The 18,873-nt window shown below is 37.9% G+C and overlaps 1 protein-coding gene across 1 annotated transcript in view; it reads left to right on the forward strand.

The window, feature by feature from the left end:
* SPEF2 (sperm flagellar 2) overlaps positions 1 to 18,873 on the forward strand; it is a 156,838-nt gene that overhangs the window by 83,250 nt on the left and 54,715 nt on the right. The window contains exons 20-24 of the mRNA XM_032470906.1: positions 1,199 to 1,285; positions 7,413 to 7,561; positions 11,870 to 11,997; positions 12,081 to 12,219; positions 16,974 to 17,111. Of these exons, the coding sequence (XP_032326797.1) occupies positions 1,199 to 1,285; positions 7,413 to 7,561; positions 11,870 to 11,997; positions 12,081 to 12,219; positions 16,974 to 17,111 (641 nt within the window). The remainder of the gene's footprint in view (positions 1 to 1,198; positions 1,286 to 7,412; positions 7,562 to 11,869; positions 11,998 to 12,080; positions 12,220 to 16,973; positions 17,112 to 18,873) is intronic.

Below are 18,873 nucleotides of genomic sequence, written 5' to 3' on the forward strand. Positions count from 1 at the left end.
ATTAGACTTACTCACAATACCTTTTAAGTTCAATGTCTTAAGTATCTGTTTTTACCTTCTTTTCTGTTGCCTTTTACTAAAGTTTAGAGCTAGTTAAAAAGTTGGTTACCTAAAGTATTGCTATTAAAGGAACTAAGAGCTTATCTAGACTTTTTTTTTTATTAAACTTATTTCTTAAAAAAACAACTAATTCAAATGTTTGGATTTTATTCATTTATTTAGAGTTTGAATGTTTAAAAGTCCTTTTATAGAGGTTAACAAAGTTACAAGGTCAATCCTTCTTTCCTTCATTTGTCTTATTCCTGTGGAATCTTGGTTTTTGGATCTGAGATGTTTAAATGTAAGTGATATGAGTTATGCATTTGCACATTCTTATAACTATCACTTCTAAATACAAAGAATAGGTCAGACGGTCTATCCATCACAGGCATTTAAACTGCCCCATACGTGCATCCTTCCTTGCCCAGGACAAAGGGAGGAAGATGATTGAACTTGTTTGGTGGATTATGTGGGATGCAGTGATGTTTTTCAAAGAACTAACTATTATTTGGGACATCTTATTGACCTCCAGATCCTCAATTTTCCATCTTCCCGCTTTCCAATATACTTTTGAAGTAGACTCTGGGGAATCCAACATAATAAGTACCCAAACCATCTTTTCCATTTCAAATTACAGTCAAAGCACAATGGAATGTAGGAGTCACAAGACAACCAAGTGTGGGGTCAAGAGATGTTCAATGTTGTGCCCTATCAGAACAATGTGGTTATTTATCTCTTCTTCAAGGTGTTTCAGCATCATTCTTTTTACAGGTCCAGTTGTCTTATTGTCTAAGGATCCTTCAGGTGAAATATATCCAAATAGAGCCATTTGCTTCAAATAGACTTGTGATTAACTTTTAAAACTCTGAAGCCATGTTGCACTAAAGAGTTTATCGTCAAATTCGCTACCAAACAATATTAAACTTAGGACTTAACTTCTCAGTGTGACAAAATAGAATGGTACTCTCAGGGCTGTCATTCAAAAAGTTTCAATCCATAGTCTGGTTTCAGATTAATTTTAACTCACAGTAAAGGCCTGAGCCATTTTATGCAGTTTGCAAATGTAACTGTGTGAGAAATAACATTTGATTGCTTAAAATCATAGCCAAGGCTACTGAAGAAAGTCGTCAATGTTATATATGTGTTGAATTTTGTTTAGAACCCTCGCATGGTAATCGAGAATCTCTTCAGGAAGGAAAAGGGAAGAAAAGTGAAACTTCACTCAAAAGAAAAGGTACAGATCAAGGTAGATATGATTAAGTATAATGCTGCATTTTGTAACTGTCTCAGTGAAAATAGCTAGATTTTTATACTAGTATATGTTGACTACTTTTCTCAGGCATTTGTAAACTGTAAGCCCTTGCCAAAAAAAAAAAAAAAATAGAACCTCGGTCTTTCTGCATCCTGGCTCTTAGCAAAGGTCCTGCTGAGAAAAGTGATGCTTGCAGGGAGTAATTTACATAATGTCTAATATACAGAATAGCCATTCATCATAGATATTATAGGTATTACTCTCTTGCTAAGCTATGACATCAGAAAGCTACATATTGAAATATATTTTCTTGGGTCCCCCATGGAATTGCTTTCACTGATAAGCACTTTTAATATAAAGTTCTCAACATAGCAGAGGAAGTGAAACTTTCATTATACCTATAATAATCTGGCATATTACTTTTCTGAAGGGATAGTGTGCCTATTATATTGTTCCGTGGCCCCTATGTGAAATCCTAGGTGGGAAGTTTCATTCAGATTCAAGGGGCTGGAAAATCTTTCTTCCTCTGAGTGGCTAAATAGTTAGCACCTCGACATGATAGCACGTCCTGTTCTCTTTTGGCGTCTAGAAGTTCAGAGCCAAATTAGTGCCTCCGATCTTAGTATCTGTTCCAGGACCTGAATCTCGGAATCTGCTTTCTAATTCCTCTCCTGGTTTTGACCATCTACTTCAAGCTCTATTTCCTGACCCTAATTTCACTTATGTTTTTTTTCTATTTTATTTTAACCTTAGCTGTGAAATAAGGGGGATACATTTTTGTAAATACTTGACAGTTAGTAGAAGAAAATACCAGGCTCTGAAAAGCATATTAGATTGTATGTGGAAGCTGCGACAGCAGCCAATCGAAGACTGAAATGCAGCTATGGGCATGTGCAGTTGACTTTTTCCGGGATACGTACAAATGAGGTTGTCCTGAAGTATGCACCTTTGTTTAATTCTTCATTACAAATTGCTACTGCAGCAGCAGCCCAAGAGTATGCAATGTTCACAAAATGATGGGCTAAAAGGATCTTTATTTTGGCCTTTAAAGATGCTTAACCATGATTCTCAAAGAATCTCACCCTTCTCTGAATATATGACCTGATACGCTTATACAACTAGAGTCATTTGGTGAGTTAACACTGAGGTGAAAATTTCAGCTAAAGTTTTGGCTATAATTTATGCTCTGCTTCACCTCTCACCTGTTTATGAGTAGGAGAATAATTTTCACACTTACGTTATGCATCCCTTGCTGTCTTACCGTGATCAGTAAAGGCAAATGAAGGATCAGCATAGGGTAATCAAATGTAGGGATTCAATACACCTATGCATATTAGGTACCAAATCATCAAGTTAGACATAATAATGCACATGCTTTAAGAGCGTCCTTAGATAAAAGTATACACACTCAAACAAACCGTAAGCAAATTCAAGCTCAGCCAGTAAAATATATATATTCATTGGAGTCATGTAGTGATTTCAATTAAAGAAACCCAAGGACTTTCAAACATTGCTTTGCTGTTATTTTGCTATTGTGTTTCTATTTCTGTAAACACAATTTCTACCATGTTTCATGATATTTGAAATAGGTGAACTCTCAATCAAAATCTACAAATCTTTCTTTTACAGAGAAATACTATTGCTTTGGCATATATATGACAGAATTTCCTTCATTAAGAGGAAGTCTTCATGATTTTAATTCTTAATATTTTGAATTAATACCACTAGGGTGAATACTACTGATTGGTTATCTGTTTACCTCACAGGCTTTTTGATACCAGTTATATTGAAAGCACCTCATGTTTCGAGTAACCATCTCCTTTTTCCTTCCTTCAAACTTATTATTTCCTGCTGTTGGCGTCTTTGACTCATTTCTATTTTTTTCCTCTGCATATTAGATCAATCCCTACCCCCCCCAAATCTTGACACTGAAATGCTATGTGCAATTGTATTTGTGATGTTCTTAAAGCATTTCTTATTCTCTTCAAACATTTGCCATCATCCCGATTTATTCCTTCCTAAAATAAAGGCTTTTCAATTCTATGACCTTACCTAGGAGATGTTCATTAGGGGCTAAATGAAGAGTTTTCCTTAATCAACCAATTTCAGAAAATGCTGAGTTATACCAAATTAAAATGTTCTTAGTTACAGGAGATCCATATCTGTATCTGTCTCAATGTGTATCTGTAAGGCAGTGGGAGATCCACTATGCAACATCCCAGAACACCGTGGTTGCAGAATTCTCTCTTGGAAGAGTGTCCGCTGGGACTAGAGTTCTATGGCACAAATGTCTGGAAATTATGTCCTCTCCAGTTGTGCTGGCCTGCCCGTGTGTTTGTACTGCTACTGCACCAGGGCTTGCCTTCCGATTTGCCTTCTAGTTTAAGTGCTAGCAGGTCATTTAGCAATAAATGAAATGTCAGTGTTACAAACATCAGTGACATTTAATTGGAAGGACATGGAAGAACAGAGTGGGGAAAAGAGATGAAAGTGAAATGGAATTGAAATACCTAGATGCGTCTACTTAAGCAGTGACTATGTGCGGTCCTGGACCCCGCAGCATCTGCATCACCTGGGAACTTGTTAGAAATACAGATCCTTGGTCCCTCCCCAGACCTACTGAATCTGAAACTCCTGGAGGGGCCCAGCAATTTGGGTTTTAATAAGCCCTCTAGGGAATTCTGGTGATCGCTAAAGTTGAAGAACTACTATACTGGAGCCGCAGGCTTATTGCTGTATGGAATATCAGAAACAATCAGTTATTTCTAATGTGTTGTTTGTAATATGCCCTGTTCCCCAAAATATTTTAGTTGGATTACAATTTAGAAAACAACATGTATATAATGATACTTTGAAATAGAAATAAAAAGCCCTAAGATTTCCTAGGATTAAATTCTAAAATACATTTTTATTACCTGGGACCTTAAACAAAGGACAGTGTGTGGCATGTGGTACCAGGTACGTGGTCTTAATAGATTTTATAGCAAATGCAAAACACATTAGGTTTCACCTGAAAGTTGGTGCCACACATCAGAAAGTTGATGTTTAATTTACAGTCATGGTTCCGATAGTGAAGTTCAGCAATCTCCTTTTATAGTGTAATTCCTGATCATGATAATAAACTACGCCTTACAGAGTGCCTGCCATATGCCAGGAACTGTACAAGGTCATTTTAATATATAATCTCACTGAACCCTCACAATCACCTGTAACATAGAAATGACCATTTCCCACTTCAAAGATGAGGAAATTGAGAGTCAAAATAAACCAAGTAATGTTTTGTTAGGAACCATTAACTTAACTCCAAAGTTAACTTAGGGAGTTCCCAACGCTTATCACTGATTATAATTGTATTGAAATCAGATCCCATAAGGAATCCCAAATAACCAGCCCTCATTAGTTTATAGTTGTCCACATCCCGTATCTCCAGCTCCATAGAGAATAACAACATGAATTCTAGGACACTGAGGAGGGAAAACTTTCCTTTCGCAAGCTTTTCCAACATAGCTTCCCAATAACGATGTGAAGAGTAAGATGGTTCATGTTCCCTCCCTGGCTCCTTACCTAATGTGACCCCCTTCTCTTCCTGGCCTTGTTGCTTCAGAGCTAAAATTTCCATCTTACCCAGAGCATCCTGAGTCTGTACTGCAGTTGCCACTGCAGCCCAGGCAGCCATCAGCACTGTCTGTGAGCAACAGAATCATTTTTTGCTAAACCAAGGCAATAAGAAAGCCATTACTGTTAACCAATCTTCTAGCTTCTACCTAGTAAAGCTCTTAATTAAACCATATCCTACTAGGAAATATTTTACTACTGAGAGGTAATAATAATGCCTTTCTTTAAAAAAAAAAAAAAAGCATACTTTCTATATCTCTTCTCCTTCCTGCAATCTTCTCATCTCCCTGAGTAGTGCCAATTTAATTTGAAAATGTTCTAGTTTTCTTAATGTCCTCTTGAGTGGGTAATAGCTCAGTGCTAGAGGGCATGCTTAGGTTGCACAAGGTCCTGGGTTCAATCCCCTGTACCTCCACTAAAAATTTTTTTTAATTAAAAAAAAACAAACTGAAGAGTCTAATAAGAACCACTGCCCTGATACCTTTGCCATATACCTTAGTGTCCTCTCATCAATTGATAAGAAAGGTTATTCTTACCTTTACCGAGCTCCTACTGTGTTATACTCTGCTCAAACCTGTTGTTCTGTTTTTTCAACTTTGACCATTTCTTTGCAGATAACATGATTAAATAAATCCCATATCCTAAAATTGCATTTTTCTTTTTATTTTATTTTATTTGTATTTGTTCTTACTTCCATGGGCTTCTGTGTGATACTATTAGGTTCCTATAACTGAAAAAAAAACTGCTAAAATCTACCTTTACCATGTGCTTAAGCATAGACTACACTCCATACCTTTCATGAGTGAAGAATGGCTACACTGAGGACTCCATAATCCAACTTCCAAGTGAAAACAAGTATCTCATTAGAAACTGAAGCCATCATATGGTTGCATGGGTGGTACTTAAAAAAGGAATGCCCCTTGTAACATTTCAGATGTTGATAGATTTTGTTCAAAAGTGGCGTTTATTTTCACTCACTGTGACAGAGATACATTTTTATTCATTTGAATCTTTTACCCTTTAGCATTTTTATTGTTAAAAATTAGATAAAAGTTAGGTGAAATCAAAACACCCTGGTCCAAAAATATTCCCTGGCTCTCTAAGTTTTCACTGAATGATCATGATATTTTAGAAAGAAACTTATTCCAGTCTCACATTTATAATTACAAAGTTCTTCTAAGGAATTCTCCTTACAGAAATTCATCTTCAAGTGACAATAGTGTTATCACTTTTCTTTCACCAGAGATCCAGGTCAGAGAATGAAAAAATCATCATATAGAAAAATATATCAAGTTAGGAACATTCCTGGTTATAGCCTGAACAAAGATGTTCTTAAATTTTTCTAATTAAAAAAAAATCTAGATACAACTTTAAACTTGTAGATAACAAGTACTGTTTTTAAATATATGAGGAGAAGTCACCTAAACTGTCCACAAGACGTAACTGACAACTTCCCCTCTATTTATAATCCATGTACTTTAACTAGAATAAAGGTGTAAGATGTATTTACTTTTCTAAATAGTATTATCATTAAGCAATACTCATTAAAGAATTATATTTTGGGGAAAGAAAGTGAGCAAATTCTATAGGCATCTATAAACTGTGTCTAAACTCTTAATAACTAATCAGAAAGTAAGTGGAATTAACTGAATGAATTTCTAAACTATGATAACTTTGATCCTTTAAGGAAGTATCGGTGCTTCCTGAGTTAAGGTGCTTTGATCAGACTCAAGGTCATTCAGACTATAACGTCCCATTTAACCAGTCTGGCTTCTCCTCCTGCTGTTCTCAGGAGGGTGGCACACACGCCCTTTCTGGATTCTGATCTGAAATTAAGGCTCTTTCTTTTCCGCCTCCTCTTATGCTTTCATTCAGCCAGACTTACAGCCCAGCAGTTGCCGTCATCCATACACTGTGACTGTAGCAAGAAATGTAATTTCCTACTCAGAAACCCTATGTCTCATCCAAGGAATATGAGAATATTCAGGGGCTACAATACCTTTTCTCTTCCTCCACATCTCCCACTGGCTCTGGCTGGCTCTTACATTAACGTCTTTTCTCCTGCTCTTCCCCTGGGTTTCAAGGAGCACCGAGAGCCTCCTGTCATAGCTACCCTCTTTCTCATTCAGGGTGAGCGTTTAATTTGCCAGCTTTTGCAATAGTAAATGAAATACATTCTTCTCTAGAGTCTTGTAAAAAAATTATGTGTTCATTGTGGAAGCAAGGACAGAAATGAGAATAAAATATGAAGTTGCTTTCCATAGCTAAGTGGACGAGAGATGTTGTGTTGCTTTTTTAAAAAATCTGCTAAGTGTATTTTAGTTGGTTAATTTGGGGGCTGTATAAAATGAGAGTTTTTTAAAATTTTATTATTTTATAAGCTTCCCAAAGTTGCTTAAAAAGTAGTGAATTGCCTGAAGTCCAGGGCAATTTAGATTTATTCATCCACCAGAATCCAGCCCCATTCGTCTTCTTGTGATGGAATAATTTAATACGCACATTTAAGGTTCTCCTAGAGGAAAATCGCCAGGAGGGAAAGTACTGGTAAAGAAATCACTGGCTGACTCTGCAGATGTGTCACCTGCTCCCGTCGTGCCACCACCATCTAAGCCAGGATCAGAAGAGTGGGTGTATGTGAATGAACCAATTCCTGAGGTAAGACAGTTTCAATTCAAGCCAGTAGAATCTATTCTCCCTCCTCTTTATTATAGTAAGACTCACACTATTATTTGCACCATCCAAAGGGCCTTTCATGCCAGGTAAGATATATTTTCATCAAAAAGCCGAGATGTTCTTTTGAGAATACTCACTGAACCGCATCCCATTCATTCTCCCCTCCCTCGAGTTTCTGAGTCATGCTTTGAACCGCTGTTGAGTGCTGCAATCAGGGGAACAAATGGGTTCTCTGGAGATCAATTTTCTCCCCAAGAACAAGCAGAGATGCAGTTTCCTAGAAGAATGACTTCCTCAGAACACATATCCAACAAATTACAACCCTCCAACCATGTTCTCGTGCCCGCAACATAATGCCTTCAAATGAAGTTTAACCTCTGACTTCTTAGAAATAGAAGGAAAATTTTGAGTTAGTTCTAACTAAACTAATAAAAGAACAGAGAGCTATCTGGCCTGAGCTCCTTAAATGGGTACCCGAGTCCCAGGCAAGGAGATGCCCCAGGTGGGCCCTGGAAGCTCCATTCAATTCTTTGTTCTCTGACAGCTCAAAGCCCAGTTGCCACCTATGCAAATCTGGCTACTTTCATAGATACATCACCTTAGGCAAATCACACAGAACGGTCTTTCTTTTAAAACTTTTTAAAAGACTAAGAGATTTTAAAAGACTCAGTCCCCATCTTCCTAATTTCAGTCCTGCATGGTTTCTTACTCTTATGAACTCTTAGCCCTAACCATCCGCACCAGCATCTGAGATCCAATCGTGAATTGCAGTGATGGTGGTGTTGCTGCTATGATTGAGTTTCCTCTGGAAATGTCTTACTTATCTCCCCAATTAAAGTATAAACTCTTCAGAGGAGGGTAGGAACATGTGGAATAATTCACTGTTTTCAGAATCAAATACAGTGAAGAGTATATTAGAGATTCTTGATAGGGCTCTGATGAATGAATTAATTAGCATTGAGGGGGAAATTAGCACAGAAAATATTTGAAGATGAGAAGATTCAATGATATAACTGCAGATGGGTGTAATTAAGATCACTCAGTCAAATAGTAGCTACTTTGAAAAATAAGTACGTTCAAAAGCTGTCATAGAAGCGGGATACAGACGTGGTTGTTGGGAAGGAGATAAAATTAAAATCTTGCTTAGCAAGCGTTGGTGAGTGAGGGACAAATATATTGAAATCCAGTCCTTAGCTCCAAACCTTGAAGCCCTTGAGAGAAATAAACTCATAGAGGACAAGAGGGAAATAGAGGACATGAGTGAAAAATAAACAATGACACTGAGATAGGGCACCAGCTTCCATCATAGGTCTTCTAGCAGTCAGGATCCTGGCAGAAGACAAGTGATAATTTAAGGAGCGTTGAATAAAGTATGATATACATATGAATATAGATACATATATATGGAAATATAAATAAGGAAACTTACAAGGATTAGATTATCCCTCCTGCCAAACAAGGGGTAGCCAGGAGCTATTATGGCCCCTCGGCCTGAGGAGGTGAAGACAGGGAGCGGATGCCAGGACCTCAAGAACACCTGTGCATGGAGAGGACCATCTGCCAGGGCTGGGGTCTTCCCAGAGAGTCAGCCACTTACAGTGACCCGGAGCAGGAAAACACATAACCAGATTTCATGTACTTCCTGCTCTGGCGTCTTTTGCCCGGGAGGTGGTGGGCACAGGAGTTCATGTCAGGTAGCCTCTCAGGGCACTGAGCATGTTAGAGAATGAAGGATGGGAAACTGGTGTGGAGGGATGAAGGGAAGATATACAGCACGCACCTCTAGTTACCTAAGTGAAACCGTGTGGAGAACACCTTTTGCTATAAGCAGAGGTAGCCTAGAACCCGGAGACAGAGCAGGTCCCATGATCTCCTCCCTCTCCACTCTAAGCTTTTCACACACGAGCTGCAGTGCTTACCTGACAAGGGAGAGAAGACAGATGCCCAGTAAATTTGAATTTCAGAAAATCAATGAATTTAACTAGGCATCCTATACTTCATCTGGTAATCCTAGTCCTAGGCTTTCCAAGGACTCCAGATGTAACCCTCTCATGTCTGGCTCTCTCAGGTGGAGGCAGCAGCCAAGTTCAATGAGAGCCTAGGTCCTTCTCCCTTTACCAGTCACAAGGAAAGGTGCAGAGAAAACCAAGGAGGCAGTAGGAGTGAAAGGTCTTTGCTTTCCAGCTTCTGAAGTTTGGAGGATACTTGCTTTGGCTGCTGATCTCCTATTGTGCTCAGTCTTCTCCAATGAAGGGGGACTAATTGAAAAGGATAGGTCTGAACATCTAGTCACATCAAATAAATTCAAGTCCCCAGATTCAGAAAAGGTATATCCCAGAGACTGAAAGAACCTACATATTAACAATAACTCATAGGAATCACAGAGGATACAGAAGGATCTGGAAGACCAAGTGCAGGCAAATGCCTAAATATTTCGTAGAAGGTGGAGAGGATTTAGGAGCATACAAGACCAATGATCTAGACATTGATCCCTGACAAAATCTGGAAGAAAAGTACTAAACACATGTCTTCTGAGCATTTATAAAATACAAAATGATCACCCAATGCTCACACAGGTTCACTAACGATAAATCCTCCTGAATTGGCCTGTGTCTGTTCCTTGATAGCAAGGTTGGGTAGGTGGGTCAGGAAAGTACCATGAACATAGTATATCTTGAATTCAAAATAGTATTTCACAATTTCTTATGATGTTCTCGTAGAGAAATGAGAGCTGTGAGCAGGACGTTAATTCAATTAGGTCCATTCTTAGGTTGTAATTCTTCATACATTGAGTGTATTCATGACTTGAAGTCAACCAGGAGGGAGGATTCGCAGTGGGATTAATGATTATTTTAAATGGTCTTCTGCGCCACTCTGACTGCCACATATTTTAAGAGAGATCATGAAAAACTAGAAACCAGAGTGGGGAAGTAGGTAAGAAAAAGGTGTTAAAATAATGCCAGAGAAGCATTAAAGGAACTGTAAATGTTTAATTTAGATAAATGAATACCTGAAGTGTGGCTGAACATAGAATTGTAGTCCTTTAGAGCTAGATGGGCCATACAGTCTCCTGAAAATGTAACTGATGATAAAGTTGAGTTCAAGTGAGTCTACATACATCTCTATGAACATTGGTTGAGTCCCTGTTATTTGCAAATGCTGTACCAGATGCTGGGAATCCAATAGCAAGCAAGTTTCATCCAGAATCCCAGCTTACTTCTCCTCATAATGTTTTCAAATATTTAACAGGCTGTCATAAGGATACTGTATGAATGTAGCCTGTCCTTCTCCAAAGGGTACAGCTTAGGGCTTATAAGTAGAAACCACAAGAAAGCAGATTTCTGCTCAATATAAGAAGAATTCTCCACTAACACAAGTTGTGTGACACTGCAGGGAGTTGCTTCAAAACACTGTGCTCTCTGCATCAGTGAAGTCTGCAGAGAGACTGGGTAATCTGTCTCTGGATCTCTTGGCATTTCTCAGTTGTAGAGGAAATTAGTCCAGATGACCTCTAAGGTCCCCATGTGTGATTCCCTGAGTAAGTAAATGCACAACCAATCAGGGAATGATTCATACAGCAAGTTTATATTAAACACAATATATATCTTCAGTTTTCTTTCAATTTGGTTATTATTTTTGATTGTTGGTTTGCATCACTAAAGATAACATAAAAGAAACTTTCTGATTTTCATGGTCCACTTTACAAGGTAAAACCTCAAGGGGGAATTCAGAGAAATAACTCATCCTAACCCCAACATAAATCCTAGGTGTTCTCCAACTTAGGCAAAATGTAACATCCATGACCATTCAATTCATTCCTTCAAAAAATATTTCTTGAGTACCTACTCTGTCCCAGATACTGTGGTAATTATGGGGAAGACTGTGTAGTGTGAATAAGAGAAGCATTCTTCCTGGTTTTATGAGACTGCTATTTTAGAGGTGAGTAGAGACTCATAAGTAAGCAGTAACGATGAATGCCATCAATACTATAATGGGGAAATTCAGGGCGATATGGTAGAATTTCAGAACTTCAGAGGATGACCTTATAGACCTGTTAGATCAAGGATGGATTTCTTGAGAAATGATGTCTGGGCTGAGACAGGAAGAATGACTTGGAATGGGAATTAGCTGGGGGCAGGGAAGGAAGGAGGAGCAAGAAGTTTCACTGAGATGCTCTAAGTAGCTGCACTTGCATCTTGATCTTCTTGCTTAGTGGTGCCCTTTTGACTCAGTTATTCAGAAGAATTTTCACTTTGAATTTATGATTTTTTATGCTTTACCATTTGACAGGAAATACCTTCATTTTTAGTACCTTACTGGAACCTGATAGAAAATTCCTATATAAATTCCATCAAAACAGCACTCAGGCACCTGAGAGAAGACCAGCATATGGTGTTTGCTTACTTATATGATATCAGGTAAGTAAAGTTTCCAAAGTTATAATTTTATCGTTTACAGGTGTGCCATCTAAGTGCTATCTCGTTCTCCTCATGCCTTACAGAACAAGTTTCCAGGAGTTTCTAAGGCGTCCAGACCACAAGCAAGATTTTGTATCTCAGTGGCAAGCTGACTTCAACTCTCTTCCTGATGACCTGTGGGATGATGAGGAAATGAAGGCTGAACTACACCAAAGAGTGAATGTAAGGGAATCTGTCACACATAAGGGTCTCCATGCTCTCAAAGCTTGTACTGCAAAACCTGAATCCATTCCCTTTTTACTCTAATGAGATGTGAGGATAAGGAGGTAGATGGTTTGGACATTTATCTGCCAACTTTCAAGAGCAGTGGCTCTTCTGCACTTTGAATTCAGAATGAGAATACGGTGGCCAATGCTTGTGGAAGGAGGGGTCAAGGCCAGCAGCACTGGAGCATGCTGGGCATCAGTGTTGTAGACTTCTAACCGCTTTGTTGGATCATGTAAGTGTGTCCAAGCCTGGTATTAAGAGCATGCCTCTCTTGGATGCAGTTATATGGTTGGTTGATGTCAGGGAAAAGGGGAATGAGGGAACTTAAAGGAAAACCTAAAATGTTAAAAACGTTGTCTCTGTTGAGTGGATCCCTGGAGGGGACGTATTACATCTTACATATCTTTGTATCTCCAGCAAGTACAGCGCCTGGCACTTGTTAGACAGGTGGATTTCCATAAATCCACAAATGGAATATATATTACCCTGATGCTTTAGAAGAGTTCCTCTGATGTATAAGAAGCCTGATTTCAATCTCTGACATTTTGTCTTTCTTCTGTAGATTTACAGAGCCCCTTATCCTGTCATAGGAATTCTTTCCTTTGCCACTGCCTTAAGTATAGGCTACTGGTAGTCAAATCTGATTATAATCTCAGTATTTATTTGTACAACAAAAACCTGCCAAACTCTACCCCCGGCCCATTCATCTGCTCTATGAATATTTACTGAGCACCTATCATGGTCCTGGCACTGCGCAAGGGTCAGGGAACCCAGCAGGGGACAAAAAGTCTATGACCTCATGATATTTATGTTCTGGTGACCAGAAGACAAAGAATAAGCCATAAGCAGGTGAAGAATGAAGGCACAGCAAGGAAGAAAAGAACATCTATGTACCATTTTGTATACAGTGGTCATGGAAAGGCCCACTGAGAAGGTGATATTTGAGCAAACTCAGGACGGAAGTGATTAAATGAGCCACATAGATTTTGGGGGGAAGAGTGAACCAGGCATAAGGAAAAGGAAAGGCACTGACAGGTGAGGATGCTTGGTGTGTGTGAAGAACAGCAAAGAGGCCAGTGTGACTGGAGTGGAGTAAGTATGGGCCAGAGATGTTGGTGATGAAGTCAGAAAGATCTTAGGGGACCAGATTATCTAATGCCTTGGAGGTCATTGTTAGGATTTTGGTATTAATCTGAATGAGAGTTGAAGCCTTGGCTACTAGTTTTAAGAGTCTATCAGTAAACACAGCAGAAAGAGCAGTTGGGAAACCAGCTGAGAAGTGAAGTCATTATGGTGACTTGCATGAGCATGGTGCTGAAGGGTTTAACCCAAGAGGTATTGAATTAACAAATATCCTAGTAACCTGAAGTATTTTATCTGTTTTTAGACATTCCTCAAACAGTAATTAATAGCTATGCAAATCCTGAAACATATCTGCCTTTTCTCTTTCCTACCAGCCTTCCTGTAAACTCTTTCCTCATATCAATCAGGCAATTGCTAGTAAAATGAGAAGGTTTTGATTTATTTTTTATTTTTTTAACATTTTTTATTGATTTATAATCATTTTACAATGTTGTGTCAAATTCCAGTGTAGAGCACAATTTTTCAGTTATACATGAACATGTATATATTCATTGTCACATTTTTTCTCTGTGAGCTACCATAAGATCTTGTATATATTTCCCTGTGCTATACAGTATAATCTTGTTTATCTATTCTACAATTTTGAAATCCCAGTCTATCTCTTCTCACCCCCTGCCCCCTTGGCAACCACAAGTTTATATTCTATGTCTGTGAGTCTATTTCTGTTTTGTATTTATTGTAGATAAATTAGATATTTTAAAAAGCAAAATTTAAAATGACAAATCCATAATCCCATTGCCAATAGTTCACCATTTTTACTACCCTGGTACAATTATTTTTGTAAAAAAATGTGACTGCAATGTACCTATTGTTTTGTAACATTCTTATTCAACAATAGAACACATTTTCTTTCTCAATAAGATTCATCTACTTCATCATCCTTATGTCTAAAAGATATTTCAATAATAAATTATATCACAATTTAATAAACTTCTATTACTAGCCACCATTTTATTAACAAATATTTGTTGAGCTCCAAGTTATTATAAAGAGATATAGTAAAATTTCATCTAGCTAAATATTTGTCACATCCTTAATTATTGACTTGGGAAAAGTTTTTAGATAGTGGAAATTGCTGAATTTAAAGTTATGCTTACTTTTAAAACACACTAAAGATTGTAATTTTTTTTTAATTTGCAAATTAAAAAAATTTACACAATAAAACTTTCAAATATCATTTCAAGTAAGAGATTACCAGAATGCATCAAGTATTGGATTTTATCATTTTGTTAATTTTCTCCAATTTAATGGGCAAAGATATGGATATTTTCTAGGATCTCTTTATATATTAAGGGCATAAACCATCTGTTGGTCACATGTTACAAATATGTTCCTCATTTGATGTTTGCTTTATTTAAGGTGAGTTTTAATATGAAGAAAGCTTTTAATGTTTATGTAGATAAATATAGAAACTTTTTCTTTATAGTTTGTTTTTGTGGTCAGTTTAAAAGATATTTCTCCAAGACTATATACAAATATGCCACAATTTTTAATACTTTCACATTTTTAGTTTTATATTTTACTTTTGAATATTTAAATTGTTTGCTATTTTGTTAAGGATCTCATTTTATTTTTTCCAAAAAGTTAATCAATTGTATGAGTAGATTCTCAAATGTATCACATAAAGTTGCATATGATATATATTATACATAATATATATGGATTTATATATATGTAGATATCTATCTAATCTATTATTTAGTTATATATGATAGATGCAGTCCCCTTTGTCTTTTTTCTTGACCTATTATTAGACATTATAGAATTGAAATAAATATAATTTCAAAAAGAAGCTAGAACATAAGCCTGAGAAAAGGAAAAAGGGATTATTGGGGATAAAAGCAGAAATTGACAGCTTAGAAAGTTATAAACATTAAACGTAAACTATCAACCCAAGAATAGTCAAGGGAAAAGACTTTCCTTTAAATAGAGATTTTAATATATCCCATAGCTTTTGATTATAATATTTTATATATGATTACTTACCAAGTATTGTGTAATTGCAGTATTGATATCCTCACTGACCACGTAATTATTCAAAAGAATGTTTTGTTCCATTTCCAAGTGATCATTTTTGTTGTTAGTGCTTTAACCTTTGGCCTTTGCTTCTAATTCTGTTATATTGTTATCAGATAATTAAGTATTTAAAGTTTCATTGTAATTTATTTTAATTAATTCATTTTAGTAATATTTTACCTTTATTTTAATTTTTCAGTTGCCTAAAATGTGAAAAATGATTGTATATATTCCATGGATACTAGAAAATAGCAGATAGTCTAAATTTGGAAGGTCAGATCAACCTCGTTCATGATATTATAATGCTTTTAGCAGTGGATTCGCAGTAGAAGTAGGTAGTAGAGAAACTTTGAAGTTTAAAAAAATAAACCTGCCTTTGCTTCAGGCCCTACATCCAAACTCATTAGGTTAATAATGGGCCCTTATATCCCATTCATTTTTTACAGGGTCACAGTTAATTCTGATGGAAACAATTACTCTATTCTTTTTGTGGGGATTAGTGAGGTAATTAATATAAGGCACTTAACACATAGTAAATGTTCAATAAATTATTACAATTGTGAAAACTCTCAGATTTTATTAGACTGTATATATTTTATTGATGGGATATTTTATTTAAAAAGATATTGCTATGAATAAGGTGATAGTAGATTTCACTAATCGAGGAATTATTGTGTGCTAAATACCGTGTTCAGTGCTTTATATGCTCAAGCTAACTTATTCTATATAGCATATCCAAAAGTTAAGTAATAACCCCATTTTACAGATAAAGTCATTGAGCCCTAATACAGTGGTGCATAATACTCTAGACCACAAGCTCATATCCTGGATCCACCGCTCACTTATTGTGTAACTTTAGGAAAATAACCTCTCTGTGACATAGTCTCCTCATCTGCAAAAGGAAGATGATAATAGTACCTAAGGCTGTTGAGGCATTAAATGAATTGGCATAAGTACAGTGACTCAGATTCTGACACACCGATGCACGTAGAAAGGTATTATCATCATTATTGCTCAGGATCTGGTAAGTGGCAGAGCTAGGCTCTTTAAGACGTTTTCTTGCTGCCGACTCTATAGGACAAAGTTTATTTTCAGACAGTAATTGAGCTCAGACACCATTTCTTGGTGAACTTGTGTGATTCGTTAACAAGCCGATGCCCTTGGATTAAATAGGGCTGCGTATTTCTTCTACCAACAATACACCGGTTTCTCAAAAATTCCCTGAAAGGTCTTTTTCGACTAAGCGAATCTTGTGAGGAAGGATCGGAATACAGAAAACAGCCACCTGTGAGCAAAGAGCTGCTGGGGGTTTGTGGTGGACGTGGGCGACAGGGTAGTGAGCTGGTCTTAGGAAGTGAGAGCCTGACATAGAGCAGAAGAAAAATAAACACTTGTTGAGCAAAGTGAAAAATAAAATACATGAGTGCTTTAGGTCTAAGCTTTCTTCGGGAACATTTTTAAGACAGGCAAAGGATTTTAGTTTTATTACGCTGGTATATTCTGAGCTGTGATTCCAAATCAACATCACAGCGGTGTTGCTTTCTGGTCAGGATTTACGGGACCGCCTGTGGGACATCTGCGATGCCAGGAAGGAAGAGGCGGAGCAGGAGCGTCTGGACATCATTAACAAGAGCTGGTTACAGGACTCGATCGGAATAACAATGAACCATTTCTTCTCGCTGATGCAGGTAAGAGGGGCCGGTCCTGATGATACAGTCTCTTCCCTCCACAGCTACTTCCCTCGTACAACCACCCCTCTGGATGGATTCAGGGCTCATTTTACTCACAGCACTCTGCCCAGCCTGAGCAACAACTTACTAAGGAAGTTAGCTGAAATAAACCATTTTGGCCCTGGCCAAATAAGCACCAGTACTGGGAGAATCCCCAACAACAACTCACCGGCTGTTTCTGGGTGGCCCAGAGCTGTGGAAGGGACAACAGAGATGGTGTCTGTCTTGAATCGCTACCTCCCCAGCCTCTCACAGTGGACACCCCAAGTGGCCATAAAGCACAGATTCCTGAAAAACATTTGTGTCCAGATTGGAAAAACAGACCATTCATCAGAACAACCTAATTGACTGAATTGTTGTTGCTCATTAAATAATGAATTGCACTGGACAAGTTAAAGAGACCAACATTGATTTTATCCCAAGATACTGTCTACAATAGGAGAGAGAGCACAGACCAAGTCTGGAAACCCAGCTCTGCCAAGAGTAAAGGCTGAAGAGTTTTTAAGAGCTGCGGTAGGGTGGGGTGTTATAGGCAAACTGTGTTTCTTGATTGACGTCGCCTAAAGGAAAATAAACTTCCTCTCCTCTTCATGATACAAGGAGTGTTACGGCTCAGAGCAAGGCACCTTCCTAAGTTGGGCTCCTCTCCTCCCAGAGGACTGGCACATATGGGTGCTGTTTTTATTTCATATGCTTACATTTCAAAGAGATGGTTCCCAGGTCCTTTAAGAGATGGTTCTAGTTTCTAAAGACAGCAGGAAGATCTTGGAAAAAAGAAGACATCTCAAAGGGACAGAGAATGGACTTACAAAGACAAGTTTCCTAAAGTAAATACTTTAAGAAAAGGGAGAACAGAAGCCTGGAGTTAGGAAGAATCCTGTCTATGGTTTAGTCCTGCTGAAGGGAACATGAAGGCTATCTACATGAGTATTTTTTCCTAAGAAAATAGCTGTAAGGATGGAGAGTAGGAAAGAAGGAGTTACGGCAGGAAATGAGAAGGCTTAGCTGACAGTCACCAGGGCTAGTGAATAATAGGTGTTCAATAGATCTTTGTTCAACAAATGACCATGAATGCAAGTATTTCTAAGACTCCAAGGGACAACCTCCTGGGTCAGGGGCAGCTTGGACCACAAGAAGCAGAAATCTGAGAGGTTTCTAGCTCTGGGGGCCAGGTGGGAGCCTATAAGTCATGGAGTGTGCAGAAGATTAAGGTGGGACACCCAGCAGCCTAAATCAGCCTGGGGAACATCCTGGGGACCCCAGTTTGGGCAAGCAGAGACCGAATGTTGGAACAGATGTGTTAGAAACTTATGGTAGAAATAACTGAAATCCAAAAGTGAAGGCAAAGGCGTTAGAGAATTATTGTGAGTCATTCTCATTTGTCTATGTGCCTCTTTTGGAAATGGTATAACTTTTGCCCCGCAATACCAATATTTAAGGCCCTCACCCCGAGAAACAGGATCCACATCTAAAACCAATGGGGAAAAAGAGGGTAAAGGAAAGGGCAGCAAGTAAAGGCCGATATGTATTAAATTCTTACTCTGTACGTGCCAGGCACTGTTCTGAGAATTTTTCATGTACGAGACATTAAACCTTCACAACAACCCTATGCTGTAAATTCTCCCATAATCCTCAGTTCTCAGATGGGGAAACAGAGGCAAACATAGATGAAGTGCCACACACCAGCAAGTGGGAGAGCTGGGATTTGGACTAAGGACGT

Source organism: Camelus ferus, chromosome 3 (genome assembly GCF_009834535.1).
Source record: "Camelus ferus isolate YT-003-E chromosome 3, BCGSAC_Cfer_1.0, whole genome shotgun sequence".
NCBI lineage: Eukaryota > Metazoa > Chordata > Mammalia > Artiodactyla > Camelidae > Camelus > Camelus ferus.